The sequence below is a fragment of the Pristiophorus japonicus genome, chromosome 5 (assembly GCF_044704955.1).
Source record: "Pristiophorus japonicus isolate sPriJap1 chromosome 5, sPriJap1.hap1, whole genome shotgun sequence".
Classification (NCBI taxonomy): Eukaryota; Metazoa; Chordata; class Chondrichthyes; family Pristiophoridae; genus Pristiophorus; species Pristiophorus japonicus.
Window position 1 is genome coordinate 264,966,375 of NC_091981.1, and position 20,163 is coordinate 264,986,537.

At 44.3% G+C, this 20,163-nt stretch overlaps 1 protein-coding gene across 4 annotated transcripts in view; it reads left to right on the forward strand.

Annotated features, from left to right (window-relative positions):
• The first annotated feature begins 2,458 nt into the window (after positions 1 to 2,458).
• LOC139264693 (extended synaptotagmin-2-like) overlaps positions 2,459 to 20,163 on the forward strand; it is a 267,559-nt gene continuing 249,854 nt past the window's right edge. For 2 of the 4 annotated variants that reach the window (XM_070881611.1, XM_070881612.1), the window contains exon 1: positions 2,459 to 3,003. In XM_070881611.1, the coding sequence (XP_070737712.1) occupies positions 2,656 to 3,003 (348 nt within the window). In that variant the 5' untranslated portion in view covers positions 2,459 to 2,655. The remainder of the gene's footprint in view (positions 3,004 to 20,163) is intronic. The other 2 variants (XM_070881610.1, XM_070881614.1) reach the window with 1 other exon arrangement.

Consider the following 20,163-nt stretch of genomic DNA (forward strand, 5'->3'; position numbering starts at 1 on the left):
GCCGAGAGCATGCAGAAATCAAGCGCAGACAGCGGAAAGAGCTTGCGGCAAACCAGTCCCACCCACCCCTTCCCTCAATGACTATCTGTCCCACCTGTGACAAAGTCTGCGGCTCTCGTATTGGACTGTTCAGCCACCAAAGAACTCACTTCAGGAGTGGAAGCAAGTCTTCCTCGATTCCGAGGGACTGCCTATGATGATGATGATGATGATGGGTCTGGAATGATGTATACGCCAGACCGGGTAAGGACAGCAAAATTAGATTAAATTCCTCCAGCTGCCGTTGTGGTGGAATTTGACCTCACATCGCCGGAATATTAGTCCAGGCCTCTGGAATGCTAGTTCAGCAACATCACCACTATACTACCGTACTCCTAGTTATGGTCTAAGGGTTCTGACAAAAGGTCATCAACCTGAAACATTAACTCTGTTTCTCTCTCTGCAGATGCTGCTTGACTTGATGTGTATTTCCAGCATTTTCCAGTTACATTTTTTTTTCCAGATTGCCAGCATCCACAGTATTTGGCTCTTTGTATAGTTTAAGGGCGCTCGTTGGGTGATTTAATCATCCTTGCTGATTAAGTCCACCCGGCTCCAATTTGAAAACCAAGGGCATGGACACAATGGGCCAAATGACCTTATTCTGTGTTGTCATTTTTCTATGATTCAACAGTCAGTCAGTCAATCATAGGCAGCCCCTCGGAATCGAGCAAACATAGAAACGTAGAAAATAGGCATTCGGCCATTCGAGCCTGCACCACCATTCAATAAGATCATGGCTGATCATTCTCCTCAGTACCCCTTTCCTGCTTTCTCTCCATACCCCTTGATCCTTTTCGCTGTAAGGGCCACATCTAACTCCCTCTTGAATATGTCCAATGAACTGGCATCAACAGCTCTCTGCGGTAAGGAATTCCACAGGTTAACAACTCTCTGAGTGAAAAAGTTTGTCCTCATCTCAGTCCTAAATGGCTTACCCCTTATCCTTAGACTGTGTCCCCTGGTTCTAGACTTCCCCAACATTGGGAACATTCTTCCTGCATCTAACCTGTCCAGCCCCGTCAGAATTTTATCTGTTTCTATGAGATCCCCTCTCATCCTTCTAAACTCCAGTGAATACAGGCCCAGTCGATCCAGTCTCTCCTCATATGTCAGTCCTGCCATCCCAGGAATCAGTGTGGTGAATCTTTGCTGCACTCCCTCAATAGCAAGAACGTCCTTCCTCAGATTAGGAGACCAAAACTGAACACAATATTCCAGGTGAGGGCTCACTCAGGCCCTGTACAACTGCAGTAAGACCTCCCTGCTCCTATACTCAAATCCCCTAGCTATGAAGGCCAACATACCATTTGCCTTCTTCACCGCCTGCTGTACCTGCATGCCAACTTTCAATGACTGATGTATCATGACACCCAGGTCTCATTGTACCCCCGCTTTTCCGAATCTGACATCATTCAGATAATATTCTGCCTTCATGTTTTTGACACCAAAGTGGATAACCTCACATTTAGCCACAGTGTACTGCATCTGCCATGCGTTTGCCCACTCACCTAACCTGTCCAAGTCACCCTGCAGCCTCTTAGCATCCTCCTCACGGCTCACATTGCCACCCGCTTTAGTGTCATCCGCAAACTTGGAAATATTACACTCAAATCCTTCATCTAAATCATTAATGTATATTGTAAATAGCTGGAGTTCCAGCACTGAGCCCTGCGCCACCCCACTAGTCACTGCCTGCCATTCTGAAAAGAACCCGTTTATCCCGACTCTCTGCTTCCTGTCTGCCAACCAATTCTCTATCCACGTCAGTACATTACCCCCAATACCATGTGCTTTAATTTTGCACACCAATTTCTTGTGTGGGACCTTGTCAAAAGCATTTCTTTCACTCTTAACATGAGTTCTTAGATGGCTGAACAGTACAATACGAGAACCACAGTCTCTGTCACAGGTGGGACAGACAGTGGTTGAAGGAAAGGGTGGGCGGGGAGCCTGATTTGCCACACACTCCTTCTGCTGCCTGCGCTTGATTTCTGCATGCTCTCAGCGACGATACTCGAGGAGCTCAGCGCTCTCCCGGATGCACTTCCTCCATTTGGGGCAGTCTTTGGCCAGGGACTCCCAGGTGTCGGTGGGGATGTTGCACTTTTATCAGGGAGGCTTTGAGGGTGTCCTTGTCTCGTTTCCTCTGCCCGCCTTTGGCTCACTTGCTGTGGACGAGTCGCGAGTAGAGCGCTTGCTTTGGGAGTCTGGTGTCTGGCATGCAGATTATGATTCAACAACAATAATGACAGCAGCAACAACATTCGGTGGTTGGGGGGGGTCGGGTGAGGGAGCCTGTGCCGTCACGGGGAAGGCATGACGTCAGACAGGGAGGGATCGTGACGTTGTGGAGAGGGATGACGTCAGACGCAGGTGTGCTGCGTGCTCGGCGCTGCGTCTGTCGGTTGGGAGGGTGGAGCGCGGAGGCGGGGCTGGTGGCGCCGAGTGTGTGAGGGAGTCGGGAGACGGCGAGGGTGAGAGCAGCATCAGCAGGCAGCGCCACACAAGCCAGCTCGTCCAGGAGACACAGAGGCCGTCTGAACCGATCCACATTTAAATCGGGAGAGGGCCGGGGCGACTGAGGCCAGGCCCGAGCCCGAGCTGCAGCCGGAGATGAGCGGACCGGCGGCCGCCGATGAGGACGAGAGGTGCCGGCGGCGGCAATCCAGCCTGGCCGACCAGCTGGAGCAGGAGCAGCAAGCGCCGCCGCAGATGATCAGCGTGGACGTGGCGGGCGTCCTGCTGCAGTTCTCCAAGACCTTTGTCATCATCTTCCCGGTGTACGTGCTGGGCTACCTGGGGCTGAGCTTCAGCTGGGTGCTGATCGGGCTGCTCGTCTTCTTCTGGTGGCGGAGGAACCGCGGCAACAAGCGCTCCCGGCTGTTCCGGGCGCTGGCCTTCCTGGAGCACGAAGAGAAAACCGCGAAGGAGAACATCCAGAGCTCCGACCTCCCGCCCTGGGTGCGTATGGCTGCCTCCCTCACCTTACCCTTGTGCCCGGCTTCCCTTCACTGGTCTCTTCAAAGGTCACCGCCAAGTGTTGAGCTGTGCCACATTTCACCCGAGCCAATGGGTTCTTGTCTCTTTTCCTCCCCCTCCCCCCTAGAAAATGTTTTAAAGTTAGGGATGTAGTCAAAATATGTAATCTATTCTAGCTTTAAAAGTTCACTGCACTTGTGGGGTTCATAAAGCAGGTTTGCATCTGGTAGGTTTAAGTTGTGTTTAAATGTTGTAATAACATGGACCTGCCATGCCTGCAGTGCAAGCGACAAGAGGCTGCTTTTGCAACGCTGAGAGTACAGGGCTACCATTGTGTAATACCTGTTCCTGTGTTTTTACCGTGTGCGCTTACTGGTAAATCCGGCTATCTCCGCTCAAGGAATACCGGATTTTTGTTTTAGCTGAAATACCACATTTGGGATTCTCTCTTATACAATGGGCTGCACTCGGCACTTTACATTGGTGTTTTGTAAACGAACATCAGCATACTTGATGCTGGATTGTGCGCCTTGCAGTTGTGCCTTTGACAGTTACTTGGCAGAAAACGTCTCAATTAAAGTTGCCTCTTGGGGGTGCTGGGTATCACAAAATGAGTATTTTGCTTAGCTGGTAGGGTGCCTCCTGGCTGCTTGGCACAGAGTAATTAGAAAGATGTGTGATTAGTTCTTAACCGCCTTGTTTTTCTTTTCCTTGACCCTTCACCTTCTACCCCCAAGATAAATATCTGAGAAGTGAGAGCTTGGGGTGGAGCCGGTGCGGTACAGTTAACTGGTTTTCAGCCCCATACAAAGAGAGCATTCTTTTAGTTGGGTCGAAAGGGAACATGGCGTGGGGTGTTGCCCTGTGATACCATTATGTAGCTGGTAGTTGTGATGATAGTAATATTTGTGGAAAATACATTACGGTGGAAGAAGCATAATTTCAGACTTGTCAAGTTTATTTGGCTCGGAGTAGATGCAGGCTTACTGCAGTATCTATTTTGCATGTCTTGATATTCACACCGATCTTATCTGTAGTAATGTTACAGAACACTCCTACTTTATTGTTTGATAAAGGAACACATCATAGACTTGTTAGCAAAACTTAAAGAGGCAGTGGCCGTGTGGATACAAAATTGCCGAAGAGACAGAAAGCACAGAGTAGTAGTGAATGGTTATTTTTCAGACTGGAGCGAAGAAGACTGTGTTGTCCCCCAGGGTGGGTATTGGGACCACTGCTCTTTTTGATATATGTTAATGATCTGGTTTTGGATATGTACAGGGCATAATTTCAAAGTTTGCAGATGAGATGAAACTCGGAACTATAGTAAACAGTGAGGAGAATCGTAGCATACTTCAGGAGGACATAGACACACTGGTGAAAATGGGCAGACACATTTAATGCCGAGTCGTGTGACCTGTGTATTTTGGTAGGAAGAATGAGGAGAGCCAATATAAATTAAATGCTACAATTTTAAAGGGGCTGCAGGATCTGAAATCTGGTGGTGTACATGCACACATCTTTGAAAGTGGCTGGACGTGTTGAGAAGGCTGTTCGGAACAACATATGGGATCCTTGGCTTTATAAATAGAGGCACAGAGTACAAAAGCAAGGAAGTTATGCAGAACCTATGTAAATCACTGGTTAGGCCGCATCTGGAGTATTGTGTAAAATTCTGGGCACCATACCTTAGGAAGGATGTCAAGGCCTTTGCGTGGACGCAGAGGAGAATTACTAGAATGGTACAAGGGATGCAAGACTTCAATTACACGGAGACACTCGAGAAGCTGGGATTGTTCTCCATAGAGCAGAGAAGATTAAGGGGTGATTTGTTAGAGGTGTTTAAAATGATTGATTTTGATAGAGTAAATAAGAATAAACTGTTTCCAATGGCAGAAGGGTTAGTAAACAGGACACAAATTTAAGGTAACTTGCAAAAGAACCAGGGGTGACATGAGGAGAGTTTTTTGTGTATAGTTCGTTATTGTGATGTGGAATGCACTGCCTGATTCAGAGTCAATAATAACTTTCAAAAGGGAATTGGATAAATAAAGGGGAAAAATTTGCAGGGCTGTGGAGAAAGGGCAGGAAAGTGGGACTAACTGAACAGCTCTTTCAAGGAGCTGTCATGAGCACGATGGATCGAAAGGCTGCATGTGCTGTTCATTCTATGATATCAACAACAGTACAGGGCAGTAGAACACTTTAAGCTGAAAATAAATTTAGAAACTGATATGTGAAATTTGGAATAAGAATGAAATATGTTAAAATAACTAGTCTGAAGACCTGATTTGGTTTAATATTTAATAAAGAAAATCTCCTTTGGTGACAATGTGACTGTTAATGTCTGCAGTATAAAGTGGCAATATTGCCTCTATACCTTTAGGGGCATGCTATTTTATGTCGTCGATTTTTGATTTATACAAATGTAATTATTACATCTGTTGCAAATGCTGGAGATTTATGGATCTCAAGTAACACTGTGCTAGGTACATAAAGATACTGCTGCATTAGATTATTCACTTGCAGGACTGGACAATGTATAGTCAGTTGGAGCAGATGTTAGCACTGTATATTTGAGTCAGGAACAGTACAAATAACCAAACTTGTACAGTTCAAAATTCAATAGCAAAAATTGTTCTTTTGAAAATTGTCATGTTAAAATGGATTTTTGCCATTTTCAATGTTTGATTTTAAAAGGGAGGTTTGTAAACACTTTAAATGTATTTCTTTAAGAACAGCAGAAACGCACAGAAGCACACAGAAAATTGGATCCCATAATGAAACATCGCACCATTTTCAAATAATATGCAAGTGTCTGGGCATTGCAAGATTGTTTTAAAGTTATTTCTTTGCTCTTACTTTGGGCATAAATGTTAGTTTAGTCAACCAAGGATTAATATTTGTTTACACGCCAGGTGACTGTGCCTATAAAAAAAATACCCATTGCATTAACAGCACCAACGATTTTTAAAAGTTGGTTCACCTAAATACTCAATATTACAAATTCAATTTTCACCAATTGTAAATGTCCTTGTTGTGATTGATTTGTAGATAAATTATGTTTTGACCTAACTACTCAGCCAGGATTGAGACTAGGAGTGTGTGTGAAAATAATCCATGTGCAGTTCCTATAATTCTGTCGGTGCTCCTGAGTGGGAATGCAAATGTGCACGCTAGAACACAACAATAACTTGCATTTAAGTAGCGACTTTAATGAAGTAAAACATCCCAAGGCGCTTCATTGGAGTATTATCAAACAAATTATGACGCCAAACCATATAAGGAGATATTAGGTCACGTACTTGGTCAAAGTGGTAGGTTTAGGTTGTGTTACTTTGATTCATGGGTTATAAATGCAGCTGCAGTCCCAAGACTGCCTACTTCCATCCCTGTAACATTGCCTGTATCTGTCCTTTTCTCAGCTCACCTGCTGCTGAAATCCTCATCTATGCAGTTGTTGCCTCTCGACTTGGCTATTTCAATGCTCTCCTGGCCGGCCTCCCATCTTCCACCCAACATAAGTTTGAGCTCATTCAAAACGCTGCTGCCTGTATCCTAACTCGCACCAAAACCCCTTCACCTGTCACCCCTGTGCTCGCTGACCTACATTGGCTCCCAGTCTGGCAATTCCTCAATTTTAAAATTCTCATCCTTGTTTCATGAACTCGCCCGTCCCCATCTCGAACCTCCTCCAGCCTGGCAACTCTCCGAGATCTCTGCGCTCCTCTAATTCTGACCAACTGCCCATCCCTGATTTTAATCACTCCACCATTAACAGTTGTACCTTCAGCTGCGTCGGCCCTAAGCTCTGGAATTCCCTCCCTAAACATCTCAGCCTCTTTACCTCTCTTTGCTTTAAGATGCTCCTTAAAACCTACCTCTTTGACCAAGCTTTTGGTCACCTGTGCTAATATCTCCTTATAGAAACATAGAAAATAGGTGCAGGAGTAGGCCATTTGGCCCTTCGAGCCTGCACCCCCATTCAATATGATCATGGCTGATCATTCACCTCAGTACCCCTTTCATGCTTTCTCTCCATACCCCGTGATCCCTTTAGCTGTAAGGGCCATGTGGCTTGGCATCAAATTTTGTTTGATAACACTCCTGTGAAGTGTCTTGGGATATTTTACTACGTTAAAAGCGCTATTATAAATGCAAGTTATTGTTGGTGAATGGTTACATTGGAAGCATTTTCAGTAATGGCCTGGATTTTAGGTTCAGCGGCGAAGGGACAGTGCTCGCCGTTGACCACAAAGTTGCTGGCAAAGATTTCGTGGGCTCCAGTGCGTCGATTTCCTCTATTCAGACGTGACTTTGAATTTGGTGCCATGTGTGGCGTCAAGCAGCAGGCAGGCTGATCAGCCAATCAGATTGAAGAATTCTCACAGACAGCAAAGCAGGAAGTAAAAAAACAGCGAAATATAATTCACGTTTTAGGACATTGTACAGAAAGCAAAATAAAGATTGGGACATACGCATGGGATTAAGGTAGAAGTTGAAACATAATAAACTTCAAAGTAAAATAGAAATTAATTTTTATAATTTTAAAAATCATGGAATTTCTTAATGTTCGTCTGAGAGAATGAGACTCCCAACACTTGTAAAATTAGTTTTTTTCAGGGCAAGAGAGGTTGTTCAGCAGTAATTATGACTTGGTACACCATTTAAAAACTCAGCTACGTCTACGTCAACAAGGCGTAACATTTTCTTTGGTTTTTACAGCGAGACTAGTTCGTAAAATGTTGAAGTTCACGTCGATTTACTGATTCTGTGTTGATCGTGTCTGCAAAGACCGCAACAGCGCACTCTGTCAAGGAGCTGGGTAGCGCTGACAGCAACTTCCAATGAACTGCACATGTGCGGATGCCAGAAGTTGCTGTCAGTTTTACACAGCAATGATGGCAAATGCTGACCATTTCGCTGTCATTACAACCGCAAATTATGGGCTATTGCTTTTTTTTGTAATTCTATAAAAGCCACTTTTGTAAAACTCCCAAGAAGATACTCTGCAATTTTTGTGATGCTGAGTTTAATCAGTTTTGAGTAACTGATGGCATGATTGTTGAATGTGGTTTGTGGCCTTTATTCCCGATACTGCCATGGAATGTGACGGTTAGTTTGGTGTCTTGGAATGTCATGATTTGTAACCTGACGGAGATGTAATACAATCCATTGGGGTAGGTAACAGTGAGATTTTTTTTAAATTGAAGAACTTTGTTGATTGGTGTTGTAGTAGAATCATTGATTATATGTTTTTGGTAGGATTAAGATTTTGTTTTAAATAACCCGTGTAGTATATCTTCCCTGGTGTAGCTTCTCTTTGGAATTTGGTCAAGCTGAGGAGCACGGTTTCCATCCACCTACAAACTGACACTATTTCTCACAGAAAGCAAGTGTGTCAATTCTGCTCATCACTCTCCTCATCATTGCGATTTCTTATGTGTAAAAGCAAGTTACAATTTGCTGTTTTGTGTGAATTGGGACAGATCACTGGGAAACAATTAGTTTGGAAACAGAAGTTTCTATTGTGACCTGATCATTATGTCATGGGTTCCTGATGTCCAAACTGGATCTCGGTGTTTTTACAATAAACACGAGCTGCACTCCTAACATTCTGTGTCAAATCCAGAAACAAAATGTGGATGGAATGGCAGTAACAAAACTTTGCACACTTTCTCTAGCACCCTCAGTTATTTAGAAATAAATTACTGGAGTTCTGTCTAGGTCGTCTCATCACTTGGAACTCTTGTCTGCATATCAGCAACATTCAAAAACAGAAATAAGCAACATATACTGAGGCAGCATTTGCTGGAGAATGCAGTATACTTAGAAAAGCCTTAACTTGACTATTAGTACATTAAAACTATTTTTTCAAATCTTTCTGTGCTCCCAAGAACCAAGATCAATGCCATGTGACTTTTATTCTTTGCCTCCAGCTGCACACTGTTATGCCAGATCCTGTACAAAAGACATGTCAATTGACAAGCCAGTCTGCTCTCAAGTGACTAAGGAAAATGTCTCAAAGTAGAAGCCAGCAGCACTACAACTGATTGCAGATTTGTTCTGTATTGTGACCCATTCAATTACTCAAAAATAAACTGTCCTAACAGCCCTGTGCTGAAGTTGCAAAGCACAAGAGCCAATAGAAACTAAGTTTCTGGAAAAAAAACACAAGTTCCCTGATGGGTGAAAATGGAGCCCAAAGATTTCGAGCAGTTGGGTAAATCGAAGTTCATTGCATTCTTTGAAGATGATCTGTTTTTGTTCCTCTGTTTCTCGAATGGTGCATAAACGCTGAATGGCCTGTTCCGATGCAAGATTTACAAGAATGGTTCCAGAGAGAGGGACTTCAGTTGTGTAGATAGACTGGAGAAGCTGGGGTTGTTAGAAACATAGAAACATAGAAAATAGGTGCAGGAGCAGGCCATTCAGCCCTTCTAGCCTGCACCGCCATTCAATGAGTTCATGGCTGAACATGAAACTTCAGTACCCCCTTCCTGCTTTCTCGCCATAACCCTTGATCCCCCGAGTAGTAAGGACTTCATCTAACTCCCTTTTGAATATATTTAGTGAATTGGCCTCAACTACTTTCTGTGGTAGAGAATTCCACAGGTTCACCACTCTCTGGGTGAAGAAGTTTCTCCTCATCTCGGTCCTAAATGGCTTACCCCTTATCCTCAGACTGTGACCCCTGGTTCTGGACTTCCCCAACATTGGGAACATTCTTTCTGCATCTAACCTGTCTAAACCCGTCAGAATTTTAAACGTTTCTATGAGGTCCCCTCTCATTCTTCTGAACTCCAGTGAATACAAGCCCAATTGATCCAATCTTTCTTGATAGGTCAGTCCCGCCATCCCGGGAATCAGTCTGGTGAACCTTCGCTGCACTCCCTCAATAGCAAGAATGTCCTTCCTCAAGTTAGGAGACCAAAACTGTACACAATACTCCAGGTGTGGCCTCACCAAGGCCCTGTACAACTGTAGCAACACCTCCCTGCCCCTGTATTCAAATCCCCTCGCTATGAAGGCCAACATGCCATTTGCTTTCTTAACCGCCTGCTGTACCTGCATGCCAACCTTCAATGACTGATGTACCATGACACCCAGGTCTCGTTGCACCTTCCCTTTTCCTAATCTGTCACCATTCAGATAATAGTCTGTCTCTCTGTTTTTACCACCAAAGTGGATAACCTCACATTTATCCACATTATACTTCATCTGCCATGCATTTGCCCACTCACCTAACCTATCCAAGTCACTCTGCAGCCTAATAGCATCCTCCTCGCAGCTCACACTGCCACCCAACTTAGTATCATCCGCAAATTTGGAGATACTGCATTTAATCCCCTCGTCTAAATCATTAATGTACAATGTAAACAGCTGGGGCCCCAGCACAGAACCTTGCGGCACTCCACTAGTCACTGCCTGCCATTCTGAAAAGTACCCGTTTACTCCTACTCTTTGCTTCCTGTCTGACAACCAGTTCTCAATCCACGTCAGCACACTACCCCCAATCCCATGTGCTTTAACTTTGCACATTAATCTCTTGTGTGGGACCTTGTCGAAAGCCTTCTGAAAGTCCAAATATACCACATCAACTGGTTCTCCTTTGTCCACTTTACTGGAAACATCCTCAAAAAATTCCAGAAGATTTGTCAAGCATGATTTCCCTTTCACAAATCCATGCTGACTTGGACCTATCATGTCACCATTTTCCAGATGCACTGCTATGACATCCTTAATAATTGATTCCATCATTTTACCCACTACTGAGGTCAGGCTGACCGGTCTATAATTCCCTGTTTTCTCTCTCCCTCCTTTTTTAAAAAGTGGGGTTACATTGGCTACCCTCCACTCCATAGGAACTGATCCAGAGTCAATGGAATGTTGGAAAATGACTGTCAATGCATCCGCTATTTCCAAGGCCACCTCCTTAAGTACTCTAGGATGCAGTCCATCAGGCCCTGGGGATTTATCGGCCTTCAATCCCATCAATTTCCCCAACACAATTTCCCGACTAATAAAGATTTCCCTCAGTTCCTCTTCCTTACTAGACCCTCTGACCCCTTTTATATCCGGAAGGTTGTTTGTATCCTCCTTAGTGAATACCGAACCAAAGTACTTGTTCAATTGATCCGCCATTTCTTTGTTCCCCGTTATGACTTCCCCTGATTCTGACTGCAGAGGACCTACGTTTGTCTTCACCAACCTTTTTCTCTTTACATACCTATAGAAACTTTTGCAATCCGCCTTAATGTTCCCTGCAAGCTTCTTCTCGTACTCCATTTTCCCTGTCCTAATCAAACCCTTTGTCCTCCTCTGCTGAGTTCTAAATTTCTCCCAGTCCCCAGGTTCGCTGCTATTTCTGGCCAATTTGTATGCCACTTCCTTGGCTTTAATACTATCCCTGATTTCCCTAGATAGCCACGGTTGAGCCACCTTCCCCTTTTTATTTTTACGCCAGACAGGAATGTACAATTGTTGTACTTCATCCATGCGGTCTCTAAATGTCTGCCATTGCCCATCCACAGTCAACCCCCTAAGTATCATTCGCCAATCTATCCTAGCCAATTCACGCCTCATACCTTCAAAGTTACCCTTCTTTAAGTTCTGGACCATGGTCTCTGAAATTACTGTTTCATTCTCCATCCTAATGCAGAATTCCACCATATTATGGTCACTCTTCCCCAAGGGGCCTCGCACAATGAGATTGCTAATTAATCCTCTCTCATTACACAACACCCAGTCTAAGATGGCCTCCCCCCTAGTTGGTTCCTCAACATATTGGTCTAGAAAACCATCCCTTATGCACTCCAGGAAATCCTCCTCCACCGTATTGCTTCCAGTTTGGCTAGCCCAATCTATGTGCATATTAAAGTCACCCATTATAACTGCTACACCTTTATTGCATGCACCCCTAATTTCCTGTTTGATGCCCTCCCCAACATCCCTATTACTGTTTGGAGGTCTGTACACAACTCCTACTAACGTTTTTTGCCCTTTGGTGTTCTGCAGCTCTACCCATATAGATTCCACATCATCCAAGCTAATGTCTTTCCTAACTATTGCATTAATCTCCTCTTTAACCAGCAATGCTACCCCACCTCCTTTTCCTTTTATTCTATCCTTCCTGAATGTTGAATACCCCTGAATGTTGAGTTCCCAGCCCTGATCATCCTGGAGCCACGTCTCCGTAATCCCAATCACATCATATTTGTTAACATCTATTTGCACAATTAATTCATCCACCTTATTGCGGATACTCCTTGCATTAAGACACAAAGCCTTCAGGCTTGTTTTATTAACACCTTTGTCCTTTTAGAATTTTGCTGTACAGTGGCCCTTTTTGTTCTTTGCCTTGGGTTTCTCTGCCCTCCACTTTTCCTCATCTCCTTTCTGTCTTTTGCTTTTGGCTCCTTTTTGTTTCCCTCTGTCTCCCTGCATTGGTTCCCATCCCCCTGCCATATTAGTTTAAATCCTCCCCAACAGCACTAGCAAACACTCCCCCTAGGACATTGGTTCCAGTCCTGCCCAGGTGCAGACCGTCCGGTTTGTACTGGTCCCACCTCCCCCAGAACCGGTCCCAATGCCCCAGGAATTTGAATCCCTCCCTGCTGCACCACTGCTCAAGCCACGTATTCATCTGCGCTATCCTGCGATTCCTACTCTGACTATCACGTGGCACTGGTAGCAATCCCGAGATTACTACTTTTGAGGTCCTACTTTTTAATTTAGCTCCTAGCTCCTTAAATTCGTTTCGTAGGACCTCATCCCTTTTTTTGCCTATGTCGTTGGTACCAATGTGCACCACGACAACTGGCTGTTCTCCCTCCCATTTCAGAATGTCCTGCACCCGCTCCGAGACATCCTTGACCCTTGCACCAGGGAGGCAACATACCATCCTGGAGTCTCGGTTGCGGCCGCAGAAACGCCTATCTATTCCCCTCACAATTGAATCCCCTATCACTATCGCTCTCCCACTCTTTTTCTTGCCCTCCTGTGCAGCAGAGCCAGCCACGGTGCCATGAACTTGGCTGCTGCTGCCCTCCCTGATGAGTCATTCCCCTCCTTAGAGCAGGGAAGGTTGAGAAGAGATTTAATAAAGGTGTCCAAAATCATGATGGTCTGGACAGAGTAGATAGAGAGAAACTGTTCCCATTGGAAGAAGGGTCACGAACCAGAGGACACAGATTTAAGATGATTGGCAGAAGAACCAAAGGCGACATGAGGGAAAACATTTTTACGCAGCCACTGGTTAGGATCTGGAATGCACTGCCTGAGAGTGTGGTGGAGGCAGATTGAATCATGGCTTTCAAAAAGGAATTGAATAAGTACCTGACGGGAAAAAAGAATTGCAGGGCTATTTAAGAAAGGGCGGGGGTGTGGGACTGGCTGAAGTGCTGTTGGCAGAGAGCTGGCACGGGCCCGACGGGCCGAATGGCCTCCTTCTGCACTGTAGCCATTCTATGATTCTAAGTAACAAAAGTAATCTTAGTAAGATGCAGTTCATTTGGGTTAGGAAAGTAGCAAATTTCCAAATAAAATAGGATATGACTGCACATTTGATCCATTTTTCTTATTTGCCACGATAGTTGCAACATTTAAAATAATTCATGATTTATTAGATGGTACATAAGAACATGGTGTGCTCTATATTCTATAATTACCCCTCTTGACAGTTTTCTTCCTCTTTTATGGAAGCATGGATTTATTTCTTTGCACAAGTGGCATTATTTCAGCCTTGGCAGGAAATTCAACCGTGGAGATGGCATCATAGTTGAGTCCCATCCTACTCTTGCTCAGTGTCACACATGCACTTCCAACAGGAGGAGATATACAGAGGAAAAGTGGGCAGAGGAAACGTTACAAGGACACCCTCAAAGCCTCCCTGAGAAAATGCAACATCCCTACCGACACCTGGCTGTCCCTGGCCAAAGACTGCCCTAAGTGGAGGAAGTGCATTTGGAAGGGCGGTGAGCACCTCGAATCTCATCGCCGAGAGCATGCAGAAACCAAGCGTGCGGCAAACCAGTCCCACCCACCCCTTCCCTCAACCACTGTCTGTCCCACCTGCGACAGAGACTGTGGTTCTCATTGGACTGTTTAGCCACCTAAGAACTCATTTTAAAAGTGGAAGCAAGTCTTCCTCGATTCCGAGGGACTGCCTGTGATGATGATGACGAGTTACAACCCGAAAATGACCCGTTTATTCCGACTCTGTTTTCTGTCCATTAACCAATCCTCAATCCATGCTAGTATATTACCCCCAATCCCATGAGTGGTTCTTGTATTGGACTGTTCAGTCATTTAAGAACTCATTTTTAGAGTGGAAGCAAGTCTTATCCAAGGGACTGCCGATGATGATGATGATAGAATGGTGAACTGGGCAGACACATAAGATAACATTTAATGCATAGATTTACCAGAATGTTACCATGTTGGGAGACTAGAAAAACTAGGGTTGTTCCCTTGAGAGCAGAGGAGGATAAGGGGAGATTTAATAATTTTGATAGTGTAAATAAGGAGAAACTGTTTCCAGTGGCAGGAGGGTCAGGAACCAGAGGACACAGAATTAAGGTAATTGGCAAAAGAACCAGAGCGACATGAGGGGGAAAAAAAATACGCAGCGAGTTATTGTTATTATCTGGAAAGGTAATGGAAGCAGATTGAATAACTTTTCAAAATGGAAATGGCTAAATTCTTGAAGGGAAAAAATTTGCAGGGCTTTGGGCAAAGCGCAGGGGAGTGGGACTATTTGTATTGCTCTTTCAAAAAGCAGTCATCGACATGATTGGATGAATGGCCTCCTTCTGTGCTGAATCATTCCATGATTCTATGAAGATGGGTCTTTGCATAATGTTCTGGAACAGCAATCCTGACCGATTTTCTGCTTTCTAACCTGGGGAGCTGATGCCAGTTGTAGTGGTCCCACCACAATCCTGGATAAGATTACAAACTCAAAAAAGATTGATAATTAAATCTTGGATCTTTGGGTTTATGTGGCTCAACTGCTCGTTGGTTAAGCTTACCTAGCAATTGGGGAGCTATGGAATAAAACATTTGATACAAAATTAGTTCAACTGCAGCTTTGAATAACTGAACCAGAAATTAGTTAGAGATGTTCCAAGCTACTTCACAGAAGGTTGTTCTTTGTAGTTAATCTTTATGCCTTCAGTTTAACTGAAAGTATCCCATATGGGGATGATTAGCAGTGCTGTTTCATGACCAACATGGGCAAAATACTCCCATCTCGTCTCACCAATAGATCAATATAAATGTCTGGTTTTTGTACTCTGCAGGTCTCCTAGTAAATACTATCATTCCATTTGTGTTAGAAATTGAAGCCATATGACGTTCTAACATTTGCTGTTTATACCCAGAATATATATTCTGTGGTTTTCATCTGAGTTGGTCTGAAAACTAGAGGGTGATCAGGGACTGGAATCTTTGGTGCTTTGTTACAAAATATTTGATCATTGCTATGAATCACTGACTCTGGCTAGGATTTGAGAGTCTTGGGCTTTGACATTTGGGTCTTTCATTGCTGGTGGCGATCCCAGAGTAAACTTGCTGGATTTGCTGAGGCAGGCTGGCTGCTGGGACAATCCAATTTTTAAAAAAAAGACCCATGTTTCGGGGTTGAGGGCGGTAGCAGGCTCCTGAACCTAATATAAAAGCAGCTTTAGAGCAAAGCTACAGTTAGCTGTGTGGTAATGTTAGTCAATCAATAACTCTTTAACTGTAACTGCACTGTCTAAATTTCTAGAGAGCATGTTATTTGCTTCTCTGCAGACAGCTGCCTGAATGACTGCTGCATGTGGTTCTCTTATTACAGGATGTCCAGAACATATTATACAGACAGCTGTCTTGAATATAATACATCAGCTTTGAACAGTGTGTCGGAAATAATGGCCTGGAACTTTCAGTTGACATAATGGTGAGGCTCAGTGTCATTAAGGAGTAAATCGGACAGCAACTTTGAGCATCTGCACATGCAATCACAAAAATCTGGAAGTTGCTGTCCTAGATACCCTGCTCCTCCAGAAGCAGCACAACACCAGCACCTCGCCGAGAGACTCAGCATTCAAATACATGCAGTGACGTAAAGTTGGTGTACTTGCGTGATAGAGACCCACTAAGCATGCAAGAAAAAGTTAGGGCTTTTCCATTCTAGTGTAAGAAAATTTGTAACGGCGTGATAAGTCTTAATTACTGCCAAACAACCTCTAAAAATCTGAAGGAATGAGACTCTAAATTTGAATATTGTTGGAGTTTTAAAAAAAAAAAATGTCTTTGTCTCTTTTCTCTCTCAATCCCATCTTTCTTTCCCTCTTTTTTACTTTCTGTACATGATTTGGCATTGAACTATTCTAACTTCCTGATTTAGACTCTGTGTCTCAGTAAGGATTCTTCAATCAGATTGGTTAAGGAGACACACTGTTGCTTGTCCTGTTCACACAAGTCCCAGCTCCCCTGTAGAGGGCGCAGTGCTGTTTTTACTTTCTAATAACTACAAGTTCCAGTGTAAAAGCCCACAGAGAGTCTGTGGGCAAGTATATAAGTGTCATGAATGGTGAGTGCCGCTTGTTCGCCGGTGACTGGAAAATCTTGGCCAATAAATGGAAACTTCCAAAGAAAATTAAATGCCCAAATTGTATGCTGAGCTCTTTCACCTGCAGGATTGTTGTGAAATAAAAATTCAGCAGTTACTTTAATTTTGTGTCCACCCCTGTGTTTTGTGCTCAACGTGAGAGATTTTAGGGCAACCATTTGCTGGAGCAAATGTTTCCACGTTGGGCGAGGATGGAGAATGCCCCAACCTTGTGCTCATCCCAAACCTCAGAAGAGCACTCCCTCGTGCACCAGTGACATCTTTTTCCATTTCCTACATCAGCCATTCTGAATGAGACTTTCAATTAATGCTAAATTAGAGTGTTTTTGTGCTTCAAGTAGCTGGGTTGGGGCTATCCAAATTCTTTTTACAGCGGTCTCTTCTAGCCAACGGAGAACACTGAGCGATCTGTAATCTCATTTTAAAGATCAGTTTTTATATTTAAAGGATTTTGGATTTATATTCTGATTTACATAAATGTAATCAAATAATTTTTGTAAATAATCAAATGTTGTGCTTTTCATACTATTAACATACACTTCAAGCACTGAAGAATGAGCAACTCAGCCCTGTGTTTACTCCCCGTTATCTCTCTTTGTTCCAGCTATATGGATGCAGCTCATAACAGATTTAATTATAATTTCGTGGAAAAAGAGATTATATAAATTCTTGGAAGATAAAATAAACTGTCTGGATTATTTTCAGAATGAGAAGGCACTTTCTTGTGATCTTTAGCCTTCGTCACTAGGGTTGGATTAGAGAATTTGTGGCAGCTGTCTGCTAGAGTAGTATTAGGCCCGAGCCAAAAACAGCACCTCACGAAACACAACGCTGTTCAGCAGGATTATTTTAGACTCTGGTTCTATGAGCTCACCCAAATAGAAGCTTTTTTTGGGGGGACATTGTCCAGAAGTACCTGTTTTGGCCCATGGTCAAACTGATACCATTAGCAGCCGCCCTATTGTGTAACAAAGCAACTGATTTTTCCTGGTGAAGTAAAAGTCCCAAGAAATCACATAACAGAATAATCAAGTTTGTTCGCCTTGCATTGTTGTGAAGCCTCCTGCAATGTGTTTGCACCCTACATTGGGCTTGCGCAGTCTTGCCAGTACAATTGATGTAAACTGCTCTGCGGTCGGCCCTGGCATTTGCGCTGTTTTAAAGACACAGTGTTGGAAGCGCCATGCAGAGTAACTGTATAGTATTATTTATCATAGCTGTGTGGTCGAGTCAGAACGGTTTAGATAGATTGTGTTACCTTGGTGATAGAGGGTGTGGGGGATACATAATCTTCTGCTCTGGGTGCATTTCCCTTGCTCGTCAGGTGATCTCTGATGTTTACATTAAATGAGAATTTGCACAATCCACTGGCCTGTTCTTTGCTGTAAATTCTATGTAATACTAGCACTTTTTTCATTTTAGAATGCAATCCCAAGCCACCATCCACAGGTGATCTGTTCCAAAGCCTCTGGTTATGACCAGATACACAAGAAATCTCAATGCACTGATCCATTATATCGCTTGATTCTCAACTGTTAATATTCAAACTGTATTGTGCGCCACTAGTAAAAAGTATTAAGTGCACCTACTGGGAACATTCATGAATCAGTGTTATATGTACTGTACTGCTATATATAATATGAATAGAGGTTAATATTACAACTCGCACTGCTCAAGGATTTCAAACATTACATATGGATTAAGTGTACGAGAGTTTTCATTCCATTTTTGTCCCATGCTCTTCCCCAATACATTGACTCTTGCTGGAACACAGTTCCAAGGACACGAGCAGACCTCATCCACATGACTGTTCTTCACGTGGGAACCTATGAATGAATATATGATTTTTTCGAGCGCGAGGGTAAAGCCTGATCATTGCTCTCATCCAACCTCCAGCCACGGACACACTTCCAGCAGGAAGTACTGGATAGAAGCCAGGAACCAAAGCTGACTTTCTTTTCTCTCCTTTCTCCTCTCTCTTTCCCACTCTTGCTCCCTCTCTCTCTCTGGCCGCCTTCTTTCTCGCCCCCCTCGCTCTCGCCCTTCCCCCCCCCGCACCACCGCTCTTGCCGCCCCCTGCTCTCTACCGCTGCTCCCGCCCTCCCTCTCCTCGCTCGCCTCGCCCCCCCTGTCCTCGCTCGCCTCGCCTCGCCTCGCCTCTCCCCTCTCTTCTCTCTCCTCGCTCGCCTCGCCCCCCCTCTCTACTCGCTCGCCCCCCCCCCGTGCCTCTCTCCTCGCTCGCTCGCTCTCTCTCCTCGCTCTCTTTCACCTCCCTTCCACCAACCCTTGAGGCTGAGTGTAGTATCCCAAACTCCTGAAATTACTGACTTTGGACACATATTTTCAAAGTATTTTTATTTAAAGGTACAAAAAATGAAGCTGAAACATGGCTTGAATCTGTGTTTGGATAGAGCAACAGGATTTAGAAACGAATTCTATGCACTTGCTGAAGTTCCTGATCCCATGGCCCTGATATTTGCTGGGGTGCATGGGTGCGGCAGATGGGGAGGAGGTTGTAGCTGCTTTGAATTTAACTGCAGGATCTCATGGTCTCCAGCAACCGGGAAAGATCGGAGGTTGGAGGTGGGCTTCAGATCGGGAGGGAGGGGGGACCGGGAGAGATCGTGGGGCAGTCGGCTCAGGATCGCAGGTTTGGAGGGATGGGGGCCGGGGGGGAGATGGCCGATCACGGCAGAAGATTTGCTTGAGAGGCCAGGGGGTGCTCTCCTGGGTCACAAGCAGTGCTATTAAAAACACTTAGCTGCTTGACCTGGCTGTTCCCATGTCAATTTAGCTGCCAGGTTTCCCGTGCCCTGGGAAATACGTTAAATCAGGTTCCCAACTGCACTGCAGAAGACATATTTAAATATTATAATAAGGTGTCATGCCTCTCAAGCGGTACACAGACACACCATGGAATCTACCGCTGTAACTATGGCGGCAGACATATACGCGGTGGGTTGGAGTCGCATTATGCAATTTCAATTATTACCACCCCTTGCTCGATCTTCTTCGTGGGGCAGGGGGGTGGGGTTTAAAATTCTCTTACTTTTTCCATAGTGCTTAAAAAAAAAAGACTTTATATAGCGCCTTGCATGACATCAGGATGTCCCAAAGCGCTATACAGCCAATGAAGTACTTTTGAAGCAGTGTTGTAATTTCAGAAATGTGGCAGCTAATTTGTGCACAGAAGCTCCTACAAACAGAAATGTTACAATGACCAGAAAATCTGCAATTTGATTTTTTATTGATGTTGGTTGAGGGATAAATATTGACCAGGATGCTTGGGCAAAACCCCACTGTCCCCGCTATTTTTCGAATAGTGCCACGGGATCTTTCTTGTCCACCTGAGAGAGCAGACGGGCCTCGGTTTAATGTTATCCGAAAGGTGGCACCTCTGACAGTGCAGCACTCCCTCAGCACTGCACCGACTTTCTGCCTAGATTTTTGTGCTCAAGTCTCAAGTGCTGAATAAACATTCATTTCAGAAACTCACCTTTATTTCCACAGTTCTATAAAATGCATAT